At 50.7% G+C, this 17487-nt stretch overlaps 1 protein-coding gene across 1 annotated transcript; it reads right to left on the reverse strand.

The window, feature by feature from the left end:
- Positions 1 to 1011: 1011 nt before the first annotated feature.
- On the reverse strand, positions 1012 to 16714 carry IGFBPL1 (insulin like growth factor binding protein like 1). The gene is made up of 5 exons (XM_080670934.1): positions 16214 to 16714; positions 7756 to 7865; positions 6904 to 7020; positions 4671 to 4824; positions 1012 to 3256 (listed from the first exon to the last, which is right to left on the reverse strand). The coding sequence occupies exons 1-4, from the start codon at positions 16653 to 16655 to the stop codon at positions 4675 to 4677; spliced, it is 819 nt and encodes a 272-aa protein (XP_080527060.1). The 5' UTR covers positions 16656 to 16714; the 3' UTR covers positions 1012 to 3256; positions 4671 to 4674.
- Between the last annotated feature and the right edge of the window lie 773 nt (positions 16715 to 17487).

Consider the following 17487-nt stretch of genomic DNA (forward strand, 5'->3'; position numbering starts at 1 on the left):
AATCTTTCTCTGATTTAATGTTCCAGAGGCCCTGGCGAAAGCTGGGAGTGAGGAAATTCACTAGAGGAGACTGTTCACTGTCGATTGATTTGCTCATTCTTATTAATTTTACCTGCGTCATCCATCCCTGGGGGAGAGGCGAGGGTGATGTTTTCTTAAAAACATAGGATTAAATTCACCATGCAACCTGACCAAAAAAATTAATTTTGACTGAAAATCAGACTTTTAAAATTTAAGGTGGGAAGTGGGTACATTTGGAATTGGACACTGGCTTTCAAATGATCTTCCTGGAACTCAGTTATAACTCAGTCGAAACAGACTGAGATTCAGGCTGCCTATTGCTTAGAGCATCAAGTCCAACCTCCTATGGAGGTATTTAGGGGTGTGGCCTAAGCCCCAGTCCCCCCACCTGCCACCACAGCTCCGAAGCAGCTGCAATGGTCACTACTCCCCATTCACAAATGAGGCAGCACTTCTCTAGCCCTGCTTCTTTCACATGCTGTCTCCTTAGTCAGGAATCCCGCACACCCACTCAAACCCAGCTCAGATGCCTCCTCTTCCCTTCCAGGAAGTGGACATCTGTGCTTCCTGGCAGGATGATGACCTTGTCCCACTCGTCCCCAGTCAGTCTCACCTGAGTGCAGGGCCCAGGGCCCACCCACCTTCACATAGTCAGTGTCTGCATTCTTCTGGCCTATGGAGAATGCCACTCCTGCATGCATGTGGAAGATGGCAGAGGGCAGATCTAAGTGAGTGAACTGAATACTAGAATGTTTATATAGTGGGAGACCCAAGTTCAGGGGGAGCGGAAAGAATCAAGCCAGCGGCAGTCAATTAGGACTGGTTGATAACTGCAAGCAAGGTGCTCAGTTGGGGCTGTGACTACAGCCCAGGTGAGAGGTAAGGAGGATACAGCAAGCAAAAAAGGGGCAAGATGCATAGGGATGATGAAGGATCTGTGGGCCCTGGACCACCCACAGGAGCATTCCAAGGACGAAGAGACCAAAGACTGACCTTAAAAACATTTATTTTCAGGGTGCAGGGGTCATGTGACATCATCACATCTATGAACATAGGGTAGGAAACACAGGCTCTGGGGGATCATGTTTCCAATGAAGCACACGTTCTTCAGCCCCTGCAGAGGCCTTGGGCTCTCATCAATGAGAAGCCGTTAGGTCGGCACAATCATGCTTCTTCTACCTTTTTGGTTTTGGTGAAAATTTCAGACAGTGTAACATTTATTAATTTTTTTGCACATAATTATGATGTAAACCCAGCCTCATCAGTCTTCATGCTCAGCTCCCTCATCATAGGGCTCTGTCCACCCTGCTCTCTGGGTCTATATCCAATTCTGTTTGTGCAAATTTGAGGAGATTCAGTTGTTTTGTTAAGTGTGCTTATTAGCAGGTGCGGTTCTACTACCTTCTCCCGGGCCTCAGCATCCCTATTCCTCCTGAGTGTCTTATCACCCATTCAAATCAAGAGGAATGAACTGCAGACCTTGGGTGCAATAGAGTGGTGGTCAGTGGGAGAGAGGTTAGTAGGTGCTGAGAAGGGAGGGGATGTGAGCAGGTCCCCCAGCAGCTCCAACCTCCAACAGACAAGGAAAACTTCCAGTTTGATCAGTTTTAATTCTAATTTTACTCAAAGAAGGGGTTCCAATGTTCTAAAGTTTGAAAACCACCCATCTAGTTTCATTCTCTTCTCATTCAAATGAGGAAACCGAGGTGCAGAACGTGAAGGGGACTTGCTCAGGGTCACACAGTGAGCCAGGGATGAAGTCCCAAAAGGACCTTATGTGTCTGGGTTCCCAGGCCCGTCTACTGCTGTGTAGTATGTCACGGTGTTGCCATCTCAAAATTTCAGTTGTGAAATGGCCAGCCTTAAAGGCAGAAAATGCAATTCCAAAAAGGACCCCAAAATGTCACGCTCACCACGTTTTAAATGTTGAGGTGAACCTGGATAAGAATCCCTGAAACCTGGGGAACCGCAGCCTCTCCTACCTAGTTTCGAGATGATCCTGAGAAGCAGCACCAGAGTGGAGAGAGTGCCACGGAGGGCCAGGCACCCTGAGTCTGGCCCTTCTCAGAGGCTTTCCGACCTTGGGCACCTGCTCTGCTCTCAGAGCCTGGTTTCTTCCTCAGTAAAGGGGCAGGGACACTAACCCTCACCCTGCTGCCCTGGACTTGGGAAGTGACTGCAGAAGGAAAAGGGCTTCATGAACCCAAGGACTATCCACATGTGAGATCCCAATTTTAAAAGTTTTAATCACCTAGGATACCTATTTTTTTTTCTAGCCCAGACATTAAATAGTCTCCTTCTTCCTTTCTTCATTTAAAATAAGGAAAGCAAGCCCCATTCCTGGCTGAAGTCAAAACATCTCCAAGTAAAACCTTCTATTACACTCTAGTTCCACAGCCCAGAGAGAGCACCTGACCCCGCTTTTACAATTTGATGTCTAGGAATCAGGTCTCCACTGCCCACCTGGTTCAAGAATGCTAAGCTTGGGAACAAGTAGACATCTTGGTCCCCAAACGCCCAGCCATGGGGCCCCTGAGTCTGGTAAAGTGTTTCTTTAAAATGGGAAAGTGGCAGGAATAGAAGAGATACAGCCAACTGTCCTCACCCTAGTATGAAGCAGTGGTGTTTGTTTTTGAGGAAATGCCACTTAAAAAAGAATGCTAAGCCCACACTTCCTGTATTTTTTCTGTAGGGCCATCTTACTCTAGGATGACAGGGCTCAAAGAGACACAGGTAACATCCAGTCCAAACGCCACATTCACAGGCGAGTGTCCAAGGCCCAGAGAGGGAAGGGACCTGTCCAGGTCACACAGCAAATTAGAGGTCAGGCAAACGACAGAGGGACCCTCCTCCTTGGCTCTACAACACACACTAAGTCACAGAGTTCCACCAATCAGCCGCAGACAAATGAGGTAAAGAGTCACAGCGCACACACTCCTCGTCTAGCCCTTTAGGATTACAAATATTCCACATGATTTTCCCCGGGAGGAATAGTTAAAAAAAGAATTCTCTCAGAGCAATTCATTTCAAAAGTATAAAAAAACCCACATGCAATCTAGACATTTTCCCCATGTTTGCCCTGCTAACAACTACATCTGCATATGAATCTAGTTTGCATCTAATTTTTAAAAACATACAAAAGGGGTCATATACAAACAGTTTTTCCAACTTGTCACAAAGGGAAACCATCCACAACTTGACTTTCCCATCATCCCGTGATCATGCTTCTGAGACCCTGGAAGAAAAGTGGAAAAAGAGTTGGAGGACAGAAGCCTGCTTGTCACAGTCAACTTCCTGTTGCATGGAAGGTGGGGGAAATGGCACTCCTGGTAGTTTCATGACGTTCACTTTTGGGTTTTCTGTGCATCGCTATAGACCTGACATATGCCTTGTACACAGGAAGTGTATAATAATAGTGGCTAAATCAGATACATTACAACCACAGCAAAATCCTAATGCTTTTCATATTGTTTCTAGTTTTTCCTGCTACTGAAAACTTGTCAGGAGGCCTTGGTGACTGTGCCTGTTCACAGCTATTCCTGCGGTCCTGTAAGAGAATGCCTTCCTTTCCGTTGGTTGAGCGTCATTCCATGAACCTAGAAGTTGCTGGTTCGATTCCCAGCCAGGGCACATGCCAGAGCTGTGGGCTAGATCCCTGGTAGGGGGCATGCAGGAGGCAGCCAATCGATGTTCTCTCTCCCTCTCCCTTCTTCTCCCTCTAAAAGAAAATCAATAAAAAACATTTTTAAAAAAACCACACACACAAAAATAAGATCATGCCTCCCTGCCCTCGCCTCCTGTGAGAGGAGCAGACGCCACCCACCCCTCTAATGCTGGGTGTGGCCATGTGACCTGCTCTGGATACAGAGTTAAGCAGATGTGAGAAATGTTGTATCTGAGCAGAAACTTTAAATGAGATTATGTGCTTGGTTTGGCCTCTTGCTCATCCCCTCTGCCACGGGAGTGGACATATTCCACAGCGGGGCTGCTCCTCCAGCTGCGTCCCCACCTGAAGGGGAGCCATAGCCAACCTGCCACCTGGACATGGAATGTGAGGAGGAGATAAATGTTGGTGCCTGTGAACCAGCGAGGTTTGGGGGTTGTTAAGCAGCAGAAGCTGGCTAATAAGGGATTCGTTTTCTAAGTTCACAGTCCACCTGTTGGCAAGGGACAGCTCTCACCCAGGTGACTCTGAGGACTCAGGCCCACCTGGCCCAGGGAGACGCAGGTTCTCTGCAGATGTGCTGCTGAGAGACACAGGGAGGAACCGGGACACAGACAGATGAGGCCCATGTCTTCTCTGTGGGCATGTGGTGCTGTCACAATGACTGTGTCTGCTCTCTCGGTGCCTCTCTAGGGGGATCCGCGGGAAATACTCCACTCAGCCTCGGAAACAGAAAGAAACCACCAGTCCTTTTTACCTTGTGGATGCCCGTAACGTTCACAGCTCTTGATGTGCATGGTAGGTGGGAAGCCCAGAGTGATTTGTGCTAACTGTCGTTATGTTCCTACTCTTGTTTTGTATCCTGGTTTCCTGCATTTATGTGTATGTGTGTTTTTTTCTTTTTATCGCACATCTTTATAAACCATCTCAATCTCTTGGGACACAGGTGTATAAATACCAAAAATGACTTAGAGCATGTACTTACTCCGTCACATGCGGTCGTGTGGAGCTGGGAAGCGAGGGGCTTGGTACGTGCTCAGATCGCTAACCGTCACCTTGCCATGGGACTGGGCCTCCCCAACCGCATTGGCTGAGTGGCACTGGTACACTCCCTCGTCTTCCTTTCTCAGAGGGTTGATCTAGAAATAAAGCAAACAAGTTTACAGAGTTCTATGTGGCACAGCAAAATCACGTCCTTAGGAGTCTTGGTGATACCTCTGAGCACTTATTCCTTCTTAAAATAAGCTAGAGCTTACTCTATTTCTCTTCTTGTCTGGGCTGCCCAGGAAGAATTTAAATTTCTTTCTCAGTACCTCTATCGTGGCTCTTGTGTTAATGTTTCCTCTGCATCCCTGCCTTTTACTGTCTCTCTCCTGCCTCCCTCTTCCACATTTAAGGGACTCTTGTGATTTCATTGGGCCCACACAGATAATGTGGGGTAACTTCCTTACTAAAATCAGGTAATTAGCAACCTTAATTCCATCTGCAACCTTACTCCCCTCTTATGTGAGCTACCTGGTCCTCTTATTGCAGGGGATAGGTATAGATTATAAGGAAAATATTGCAAATGAAAAGAACAAAAATCTACTGCCCAAGGAATGGCCCACAGGGGCTCCCAAAGGGGGCAACCTTCACAAATTGACACCAGAGAAAACCTTTCCTCCACACTTTTTGTAAGAAAGTTTGGGAATGTTAGGGTCACAGGGCCCTTGGAAGCTGTCTAGCCTAAAGCCCTCTTTTTACCATTGTGGACACCGAGGCTCAGATTCGAAAAAGCCACGGACCCAACTGCATTCTGAGTTTCCGAGCTGGATGCCGAGGATTCGCCAAACCTCGTAGAGATGGTGGCAAAGGGGGGAAGACACCCCCGAGGGCACCCTGCTCCCTGGCCCATGCAGAGCAGATCCACAGCAGCTCTCTCCTCTCTTGCTCTCTCTTGTTAGAACAACCCCTATCACTCGCGAGTCACTCTACAGACTGGGGAGGATTTATGCGCACCATCTCGTTTTGAACTCACGGTGATCATGGGTGAAGGGGGAGCATCGTTATCCTCATGCTACAGGAGCCTTGCAGGTAAGTCACAGATGGTTAGAATCATGAGGCCCTTGGACGCTGTCCAGTCCAAAGCCCTCTTTTTACAGTTGTGGACACTGAAGCTCAAGAGTTAGAGCAACTTGGCCAACATGAACCCCCGTCTCATCACTTCATTGCTCCTTCAAACACCTGGCATTCCCTCATCTTAGCAAAACTGCTGTGAGTGGCACAGAAAGGTTATGAGAAGATGTGAAAGTGACATCTTCCCTCCTCATCAGCTACGTGGTCTCGGGCAAGTGTATTAGTTTCCTATGGCTGCTATAACAAATTACTGCATACCTAATGGCTTAAAGCAACACAAACTTAGTATCTATACTTCCTGAGGTTGGAGTCCAAATGTGTCTCAGTGGGCTACAATCAAGGGTGTTGGCAGGGCTGCTTTCTTTCTAGAGACCCTAGGGCAGTGGTTGGCAAACTCATTGGTCAACAGAGCCAAATATCAACAGTACAACGATTGAAATTTCTTTTGAGAGCTGAAAACCGACTTCTGCGCATGGGCCACAAAGTTTCTATCGCACTGTACGTGCGCGCCCGCACGTGGTATTTTGTGGAAGAGCCACACTCAAGGGACCAAAGAGCCGCATGTGGCTCGCGAGCTGCTGTTTGCCGACCACTGCTCTAGGGGAACATACGTTTCCAGTCTACAGGCTGCCTGCATTCCTCGGCTTGTGGCCCCTTTCTTCCATCTTCAAAGCCAGCAATGGCGAGTCATGTCTTTCTCACAATGCCATCTCTCTGTCTGTCTCTCTCCTGCCTCCCTCTTCCACATTTAAGGGACTCTTGTGATTTCATGGGGTCCAACCAGATAATGTGGGGTAACTTCCTTATTAAAATCAGGTAGTTGGCAACCTTAATTCCATCTTCAACCTTACTCCCCTCTTGCCACATAACAGAAACCATCCACAGGCTCCAAGGATGAGGACAGGGACCTCTTTCCGGGGCCATAATTCTGCCGGCCACAGAAGATCACCTGCTCGTAGGGGTTATACTGCCAGCCCTGCTTTCCTCAGAGTTCTTATGGGTCCAATGAAAAATGGATAAGCCTTGACACATGTAACATGTTATAGAAATATACAAGGGCCAGTCAATAGTAGCCAGTAATCCGAAATGAATGAGCTACTCACCAAAATCCAGGCTGTGGCCTCGTGGTCCGAAGGACCCCCTCGCACCTGGACAGCTATGTTGACGTGGTCCCCAGGCAGGTCCTCCAGTGCCTCGGCGCCCTCAGGAGACTGTGTGACCTGCAGAGGGCAGGAAAGCCAGGAATGGCTCAGAAAAGGCATTTCTGGAAACTACCACCCCACAGACATCCTCACTGTCTTCATCTTCCCACTGACGGGAAGGCCAAAACCCTAATAGCTCCTATTCCTGTTAAAATGTCAGTCAATCACTTTAAAAACCCAAATGCATATACAGACAGCACACTCTGGTGGACAGCAAAGATGCGGACACCAGCACCATCTTGCAGAGGCAGGTCAGAAGTCCACGGTCCTTCTCAGGGCTGTTGAGACGAGGCACAGCCTATGTTGGGATCCGTGCTAGTCTCTCAAAAATTGATCTGCAGGAAGATCTAGTTTTGGAACAGGATGGGGCTCTCTGCCACCAGCCACGTCTTTCTAAAACCCAAGCCAGTTAAGTAGTCTTCTACTTCATTCCAGCTGGTCTAGGCTAGATAAACAGCAGAACTTTCTCAACGGCTGAGTGGCCAAGAGAGCAAATGCCACAGGAAGGATGGCAACCGCTCTTCTCTGGGAAGAGCTTTAGGGTAAACGTTTTGAGGCATAAACCTGGAGGCAGAGGAATGGTATATAAGATATCCTTTTAAAATCCTCTGATCCACATATATGCACACAAACACACTTAAAACGATAAAAAGCCTTTAACCGCCCCCCCCAAACACACACACACACACACACACACACACACACATGCGTGCGCACACACATGCACGCGAGCGAGATCTTATATATAAATACCTTCCTCCACGTGATGACTGGGGGAGGCACCGCCCTCACCTCACAGGACAGGTACACCTGGGCCCCAGTGATGTTGTGAACACTTCGGGGTGGAATGACGACCACAGGAGCTGGAAGAAGACAAGGGAACACAACCTTCACCTTGCCAGGACCCAGGACCCTGCTTCCAGAATCCCCTGACTGTGGCAAGCCTGCTGGGCCAGTCTAACGTGGGGAGGGCAGTGGCAGACCAAAGCTCTCCACACACACAGAACAAGCTCATAGACAAGGCATCGTGGAGCAGAGCCTGCCTTAGACCTGGACGGATGCCTGCGTGCTTCGTCACCCATTGCCTTTGCCCCACCAGCAGGAAAACGGATTCAGAGAGAAAAGGCAACTTCCTAAAGCTCCCAGCCTGTCTGTGGCAGAGCTCGGTCTCACGCTCCCTCCCAGGCCCCGGGTGCCATCTGCTTTTGGCTCAACTACACGACAGGGCGTTGGGCTCCAGGAGGGGCTGTGTCCCTTCACCAACAGCCGAGTCTGCTAACAGATGGGCTTTTCTCTTTCCACATGGAGGGCCCTTCAAAGAATAATGCCACCGAAGACAGCTGCGTCCACCCTGGAGCTGAGACCCCCTGCGGTCCTTTCAAGACGCTCATTTGCATATCACAGACTCACAGACTCCACTTGGCCTTCCCCACCCCGCACACTTCCCCATCCCCAATGGCAAAACTGCTGGCCTGGGAGCCGAGTAGAGGCTGGGAGTCAGGCAGTGTGGATCTGGGCTGCTGGAACATTACAGAAAGGAGAGGGAGAGTGTGGGTTCACTGGATGGGACCGGAGAGTATGTGGGTATCTGAGTTAGAAATTCTTAACTCATACTCCATACTCTGCCCTCCTCTCTGTGCCTGGCATCTGCTCTATTCACACTGGGACTAAAAGAATCAAGTCCATGGGCCTTGGCCTTCGGGCTCTCCATCGGCCCCTCAATGTTCCTGCCTCTGCATGGAATACACCCCCTCGCTCCAGAGGCGGACAGCTCCCCATCATGCAGGGCTGAGAGGGCATGCAGGGCTGAAAGGGCATGTGGGAGGGTCTGCACCACTTTGACCCGCTGAATCATAGCCTGCCTCGCAGTCCAGGTGCCTCCACCTGTCTCACCTGCACAAGGCGGCAAGCGTGGCCCACCCTCGCATCTGGCCCCACGGTGTTTTGGGCAAGGTGAAATGTGGGTCCCTGGCGGGGAAATGCTCTCTGCTGGGTTTTGCTGGTCACAGGGTTGTTGAGCCGATCTTACTATGTGATGAGTGTGAAAGTGATGGTTTCAGTTAACGCAACATGCAGTGGGGGTCAGAAGCAGTTCTGGTAAACAGATGGCTGGATGAAGAAACACATGACAAATAAAAGAGCAAACACATTCATTCTCCAACTGCAGAGTGTACAGACTCCTGGGGCTTTCCTGATGACTCAAGAACAGCCTGGTAAGCCAGCCTTAGAGAGGAAAAGAACAAAGGGAGGGAGACAAAAGGCTGGAAGAAAAGGGGAGAGGGGAGGAGTGCAAGAATGCAGGAATGAGACTGGTCTGGCTCCTTCAAACAGACTATGAAGCACACCCCGTCAAGCTGGTGCCCCAAAAAACCTCTGGGGAACTGTCTTAGAGCCACAGAATCTCAAAATTAGAGGGCCTAACTCTCCCCAAGATCCTGTGCCTGACCGTCCGTCTGTGATGTGCTCATTTAGCCTCCAATTGCATGCCTCTAGTGACAGAGAGCTCACTACCTACAGAGCCAGGCCCTTCTATCCTTGAAGGGCTCTGCTGGTAAGAAAGCTTGTCCTCATTGGAGCTAAAAACCCACTTCCCTGTAACTCCCACCTGTTCATCCCAGGCTGCCCTCGGAACCCTATAGCCCCCTGGGTGCCCCAAGGGCCTCTAGTGAATTGAATACAGAGACTGCCCTTCTTCCCCCTCAGTCTGTCTGATCAGCTCACTCCTTCAGTTGTGGCCACCTCACTGCCCTCTACCCACGTCCCTGAGTGTGGTCAATGTCCCTTCGATGAACCAAGGTCCGAGGCTTCTAACACTGCCCGATGCGCCCAGCCACCTGCCTGGCTGCCACAAAGAACCACAACGCCCCTGCTCTATGGCAGGAGCCCCATCTGCACAGATGACAAAGAGAGTCTGATGTATTCACGTCCTCCTGCCAGCATCGCCTCCCCCGGAGCCCAAACCCGTCCTGGAATAGCTCACTGTGGGACAACCAGAACCACATCTTACTCCAAAGCCCTCAATGGATTCCAAAGGGACACTCAATCAACATGTTTTACTTTCGTTCATGTAAAGTCATAAATTTTAAATGAGATTTCATCAGTCCCTTTCAGGTCTAAATGAACAAACCAGTAAATCACATTTCCTGTTTCTCTCCTTGCATTCCCCTCTCCCTCTCTTTCAATAACTGCAATTAGGAAAGGCTGTCTTGCAAATTCTGTCTCTGCCACTGATTTCACATGGCAGAAAATACCATTTCTTTTACAAAAGAGCTTTTGATGATAAAGTGAGATTCAAATTTTTATTTTTAAATTTACACACAGCACACAGGTCTAGGTTCTGATAGATGCATATGGTTGTGTAACCACTGCCATTACCCAGTCAGAGGACAGTCTGGTTATCTAGAAAATTTTCCTCGTGTCTCTGTGTCACAGTAATCTGTTTTAAATGTTAACTTGTCTGATTTCACATTGAAAACATTTTTATCCATAACAGCTCTTTACAATCAGTCATCATCATCAGCGTCGTAACAATGGCAACAATGCCACCAGCTAACACTGAGCTTGCTGTGTGCTAGGCGCTCTTCTGCTTACGGGGATTATTAACCCATTTGACCTTTCCAGCATCTCAGCAGCTGCCAGCCGGGGCAGCCAGCCAGGGTCACCCAGCTGTAAAAGGCGGGGCGAGGCTATGAGCCTGGGCATCTGGCTCCAAGCTCTGCCCTCTCCTTACATGACACGTCCAGGTACACTACTCTTTTCACCCTCACACCAGCCCTGCATTTATCCCTATTTTACAAGGCTCAGAAAGGTGAAGTGTCTGAAAGAACAGGGACCCTGAATCTATTAACTCTACACTGATTTTTATTTTTTTAAAAATATATTATTTTATTGATTTCAGAACAGAAAGGAGAGGGAGAGATAGAAACATCAATGATGAGAGAGAATCACTGATGGGCTGCCTCCTGCACGCCCCCACTGGGGATTGAGCCCGCAACCGTGACCTCCCGGTTCATAGGTCAACGCTCAACCAGTGAGACACACTGGGCTCCACACTGATTTTTAAAGTGAAACATTTGTTCTTTCGTTTGGATGCCATTCTGGTATAAGAAAATTCCTTAGGGATTATGCTGGGGGTCCCCAAGACAACCCCTCGGTTTGACGATTTGCTAGGGAGACCATAGGACTCAGCATAGTTTTACTTACAGCTGTGATTGCAGCGAAAGGAGACAAAGCAAGTCAGCACGGGGAAATGGCACATGGGGCAAAGACTGGGAAACCAGGTGCAAGCTTCCAAGAGCCTCTCCCGGTGGAGTCACGGGACACGCTTAATTCCCCAGCAACAAATTGTGACAACATGCAAAATGCCATCTACCAGGGAAGCCCACTCGACACTCAGTGCCTTATCGGGAGCTGGCCACCTGCGCCCCCTCTGCCTACCACACACTGAAGTTCCAGGCTCCCAGGAGGACAGCAGCGGGGGCAGCTCTGCTGCGTTCAGTTTAGGCACAGTGAGCGCCGCTCTCGGCTCGGCCTGGTGGTAATCCTCCTGGGATCCCAGTTCCCAGACACCAGCCGAGGACTCCCCTGCCAGCAGGCCTGGCTAAGGACACACTGCTGTGCTGGCTCTTCTCTGCCCAGGAATAAAACCCTCCAGGCTTCGCCCCCGGGGAACAGATCTTGTGAAGATACCATTGAATGGGTGATGTGTCCTTACCACTAACAGGTCATCCCCAGTACTTCTGTCCCCAAGGGCTCATTCGAGTGTGGCACTGGGATACTCACCCGCACGACTACCACTGGCAGGAGGTTACCAGGTTCAAATCCTGTCTCAGCCACATCCCCATATTATGACTTGCCCTCAGTTTCTTCTTCTCTAAAATGGGCACAGGAGTCAATTCTCCCTCCCCTCCCTATATGCTGTTGAGAGGAACAGTTACAAGACTCCTTGCAAAATGTAAAGGCTTCCATGGAGGGACCTGAGGACGAGGCAGGTTGTGCTTCCCCCAGGATGGTCTCCTCAAAGATGCCTCTATTGGTCTCTGGTGAGCAGACCTATCGGAGAGTCCTCTCCGGAGGCTCCAGAGGCCATGACCTTCCTCGGGCGAGCCCGGGGCAAAGCCTCACCATTGCCAGAGCTGCTACACTTCTGGAAGAGCCAGGCTTTCCTGTCTACCTGCCTTTGACAAGAGTCAGATGGTTTTCAAGAGGGAGGATGGTGCCTGGTCGGTCCAGTCTGAACGTGCTGGCTTTGTCTTTCTAGCCCTTCCTTGCTCATTACTTGTTTCCTCCTGTTCATGCCGGCAACAGCCCTGGAAATGCTGGGACAGCACGAATCTACCCACCAGGTAACAGAAAATAGTCACCCAGGTGTGCCCCAACAAAGGCAGCACTGGGTGGGCAAAATGGCACCAAGGGAATCTCAAATGCCCAGCGCAGGAGCTCCGGCAAGTTGCGAACCGTTTCCTCCTTATCTGCACATGGAGACAGTGACTTTGGCCCTCGTCCTCCAGGATGAAGGGAGAGAATGAATGTGACTGTGTCATTAACTGTGGGATCTGTGCAAATGAAAGGGATCGATGTTATTTTTATAGTGTGTGGTGGTCTGTTCCCCCACCCATCAGCTGTGTCCTTGGTGGCCGGAATGAAAGATCTTCGCAAATGCCTCTGAGATCTCTTTAAAGTTAATGGTGCTAGGGAAAGAAAGAATATCAAAAGTCATCCCCCAGGACCCCATCTGCCTGCAGGAAAAAGCGCCCCACCACGAGTTTAATGATCAACCCACGGAACAGCCCTTGTAATTTATGCTAATAGTCACCTTACCATATAGAATGAGAAACAGCTTAATCCTGCTCCCCTCAGCCTGCGCCTCAAACCCCTCCCTCCGCTTGAAAGGCTTTTGAGCACGAGGCCCCCCTTCTTTGTCCCTCTCACAAAGTGGCATTCGCTGCCTCTCCTGGTTACCTGGTAACACATGCCTCGAAAAGGCATATTTCTAAGTGGAGCTGGACTTCCAACCGAGGTAAATTTTCCAAGATTCCGGATCTTAAGAGCTTATTGAAGCTTCAGAGGCTTAGTGTCCTGGTGGGCACTGGCACAGGACCCTGTTCCTATCTAATTTAGCTTTCGAAACAGGACATCAACCTACTGTCTGCAGGCCCCCACCCCTCCCAATGTTAGCAATTAGTCAGAGTGCATACCTGGAAGGAACAACACAGCCTTTTACAGTAACGACAGCAATAACAACAGAACGCCACGCCACCTTACAGTTGAGAAACAGAACCGATAATTCTGTATAGAATGAAGCTTCACCCCTCGGCCTGGCATTCAGGCTTGCAACGACCCTGCCTTAAACTACTCTGGGTGGGCAAAATGGTACCCAATGGTCCCTTGGTACCGTTTAGCTCACCCAGGACCTCCCTACCTCCGTGCCTTCGTTCATGCCGTGCCTCCCCCACCCTCAACCTGGGAATTTTCTACTCATCCTTCCAGGCTCCTCTCATATCCTTCCCCTTCTGTGAAGCTACCCCTGTTCCTCTCAGTAGCCATCACCCAGCACTAAGCTCAGAGGAACCAGCAACAAGCCTTGGGGGGAAAACAGGAGGGTAGATCCAGACTTAGAAACCCTCCAGACTCACGAGTAGCCAATCTGCGGCACCTTCCCAATCAGGCTGCCAGGGGGCCAGAGCTGCATGGCCCCAGGAAAACGCAGGCTGGAGCCCCACCTCCTCTGGGAGCTAGCCAGGTGGCTCCAGGAGACTCCCTCCTGCACGCCTTTCCCTTCTATTAAATGGGAGTGAGTCCTGTCCAGGATAGTTATAGAAATCGAATAAGAAGATGGGATGCAAATATATTTACTGAATATATTCCAACAGTAAATAATTATTCAGATGTGGGAACATAGTGGGTCTTCAATGAATGTGTGTTAATCAGAGGATGACTCTCATTATTAGGCATTTTGGGGCATTTCAGAGCACGGGAGGAAAGGGAAGCATTTAAGCCTGAAAACTGTTTCCAAATGCTCCTGAGAGGTGTGTAAGAACACCTCCCCCGCTGTGCAGAGCGTAATACATATTTACGGAGGCTTCGCTCTGTTAAAGTGGGAAGCTCGCATAGTGAAGGGGTAGGTGAGGAGCTGGGGAGGGGTGGCTTTATTGCCAGTTTTGAGGCAGAACAGCTGCTGCTGTGACTGGGTCTGCTTCCCTTCAACCAGGGTCCCCAGGGGCATTGTTAAAAGTGCTCCTGCTGAGTCCTGTGAATAGAGGGTGGCTGCAGGCAGCACAGAGTGAGGTGCCGCCACTGCCTTGGTCCAGCTGGGAAAGAGCCCGTCCACACCTTCATTCATGCCCCACCCGGACACAGGGGCAGGGGCCACACATGCATCTCAGGACGAGAAGCGACGGGAAGACAGTGCCGGGTCTGCGGCGGTTGACAATTACTGGTGGGAAAGGAGAAGTAAATTCCGGGGAGGCCTGATGCCTGTCACTAATGGGATCATTAAAAGCAGCTTCTGTATTGCCTCCATTTGGCTCCATGAACATCTTTTCACCCGGGGCTGGTGCCTGAGGTGCGCCTCAGGGCCCATAGATCAGAGTGGAGGGGCTGTCACATTTACTTGTCATTTGGTAATTTTCAGTGAATTAGGGGTATGGGGTTTCCATCTGCCATCTGGCCTCCCGCTGGTAACCATGGCAACCACCACCTGCCTAACTTAACACAATCAAGTCCTGTCCTGAAAGAGCACAGAACAGGGTGTAGGGGACCTGGGAGCTGGTCAGGCTTTCCTGGTCACCCTGGCCGGTCCCCTGCTCCCCTCCCCCAGTCTCAGGCTCCTCCCCATAATAGTAGATTTGGTCTAAACATCTTAAAAATTTTCAAGGCATCTCCCTCTCTTGGGAACAGAATACCACTCCAGGGAAAAATCATCTGAGACCTTCCACACCAGTAGATTCTGGGGACCTGGTCAGCATTTATGTCTCCTGCATGTGGAGTGAAAGTGTTACCGGTCTGGAGACAAAGAGAACTGCCTGTGAATTAACTGCTGAGGAAAGCAGATTGTAAAAAAACAAGTGACAGGAACTAGAAAAAGGAAGGAGACAGGACTGTTTAAATGCCACAGGGCAGAAACAAAGGGACCTCAACAGTGGCTCCACGGGGCTGACACGGCCCACAGACGGGAAGGGACCAGCCTAAGGTCATTCAGGGAACCAGCAGTACAGGAAGTGCCAGCTCTCTCCTGCATGGGAGCCCCAACTAGGAATAGCCATCGGTGACTTTCCTGTGCTCCAAGGAGGCGCATGCAACACTGTTTTCATGTTTCTGGGACAGGACCCTTCCTGCCCCATCTCCAACACCGGTCTCCTGGACATGCATCTACTTGTAATGCTTCTGGGAAAATAATACTAGAAACTTCCCAATGCCTGTTGAGGCATTCCACCACCCCAAAAGCTTCCTTGTTGGAGCTGAAGTCATTAAACTGACCTAGGCATTTAGGCCAGAACCCCAAGCTGGACCCCTGGGGACTCACCCTAGACTCTCCACCGGCCCCTCCAGGCGGCGTAGAAAGGGGCAGTTCTCCAAAATCTAGTGGGCTGGCAGAGTGAATCTCTGGGTATTCCTTTACTAATGTTTTGATTTATTTTTGTTTTATTTTTAAAAGTTACATAGAGAGGGTGGGCAGCAAGAACACCCATAAACAACTATACTGTGACCTTAATGAACTTTAAGTTTGTAGGTTCCAAGCAATGATTAATTTTCGATTCCTTTAAAGTGGGACCCTCTAAATTGTATTAAGCCTTAGCTCCACAAAACCTGGATCTGCCTCTGACGGCACTATAATCTTTTCAGAGTCTAAGTCTCCAAAGGTCTGACTTGTACTGAGTAGCGCCCGAGTCCTGGTCTGGAGGTCCTCTCCTCCTTCTCTGGCATCTTCACGTCCCCTCTCTCTCCATCCAAACAACCCACTCCGGCGACTTGGACCCAGTGAGGACCTCCCACTCCCAAACTCCCAGTCTTGTGGAGGAAAACATGCTATGAGCTTGGTAAGGGCAGGCAGGCGCAGGATGTGAGTTCCTGCCCCAGTCTCCCTGAGCACCCTGCCCGGCAAGAAAAACTGATCCTGAAGGAAAAACTGAGGCTTCGACAGCGCTGCCCATCGTGGTGCAGAGTTGGGGGGAAGAGGGGGGACATACTGCGGGGCAGAAGCCAGACTCACCAAATTCGCAGGGGCCATCGCGCACCTTGTGCAGGTGGCCAGGGTGCCTTCCGGGAGCGTGCCGGGCGCGCAGGCGCAGTGCGCAAACGCTGGGGTAGGAGCGGCCGTCGGACCCGCACACCGTGCCGCGCTGCGCGCACACGCAGAGCCCGGTGCCCTCGGGCGCCACCCCGGCGGCGCGACTTGCGCACACCAGCTCGGGGCCACAGCGCGTGCCTGCCCAGCCCCCGCAGCTCGCGCCCTCGGCACCCAGACAGCGCACGCAGCAGCCGCATTCGTCGCGCGCCGGGATCCCGGGCGCGGGGCAGCGCGAGGGCGCAGGACAGCGCTCCGGCCGGCACGGACCACAGTCGGGGCGCCGGCCGCCCGCGCCGAGGAGCCCGAGGCCCAGGGCCCGCGGCAGCAGCAGCAGGAGCAGCAAGAGCACGGGTGAGCGTGGCATCGTCCTCTGCGGGACGGCAGAGGCGCCTCTGCTTCGCTCTCCGCACCGCGCGTGAGGCGCCGCCACTTCGCCCGCCCCGCGGCTGCTGATTGGCCGGGCCCGCACCGCGGGGCGCCGCAGCCGGCCTCCTGGCCTGGGACAGGTACAGCGCGGTGGGCTCCTGGCCTCTCTGCAGTCTGACACCCAAGGGCTCCTGGAGATACTGGGGCGCAGTCGGGGCAGGAACTTGCCCGAAGTCCCTATGTAGTCTGTATTATATACTATATACGGTTTCCAGATCCAAGGCCGGCTCCAAATATTCTGCTTCTTAATCCTCTCAGAAGGATGCGCCATTTTATTTTGCATTTTGTATTTTTCAAAGTTTTATTTTTAAAAAGGAATACATGGTTTAAAATGTCAAAGTTTACAAATGGATGTAATGATGTCAAGGGGGATTCCCTTCCACCCAATGCCCCAGACCAGCTTCAACAGGGCACTGGTTATCAGGTTGTTGGTGTGTCTTTCCGGGAATTTTGTATGCCTATAAAAGTGTCATCACATAGCCCCCTCTCTTTAAACACACACACACACACAGCAGCATGCCCTGTACATTATTATGTGCTTGGTTTCCCCCCCCCCCCCCCCCCATGGTATTTCCCACAGTTTCCCCACTTGAAATCAGGCCTCTTGTACAATTAGTGGAGCATTGTTTAATTAGCTTTCCCCCCTTAATATTACATAAAGTCGTGGTGCATCTCATGGTCAGGAGTGATTTGGGTTATAATGAGATATGGTGATATATTTGGGATTAGGTTCGGGCTTTTAAACTTTGCACAGCGTTTAATTGCACAAA

Source organism: Plecotus auritus (assembly GCF_963455305.1).
Source record: "Plecotus auritus genome assembly, chromosome: 5".
In the NCBI taxonomy this organism is placed as follows: Eukaryota; Metazoa; Chordata; class Mammalia; order Chiroptera; family Vespertilionidae; genus Plecotus; species Plecotus auritus.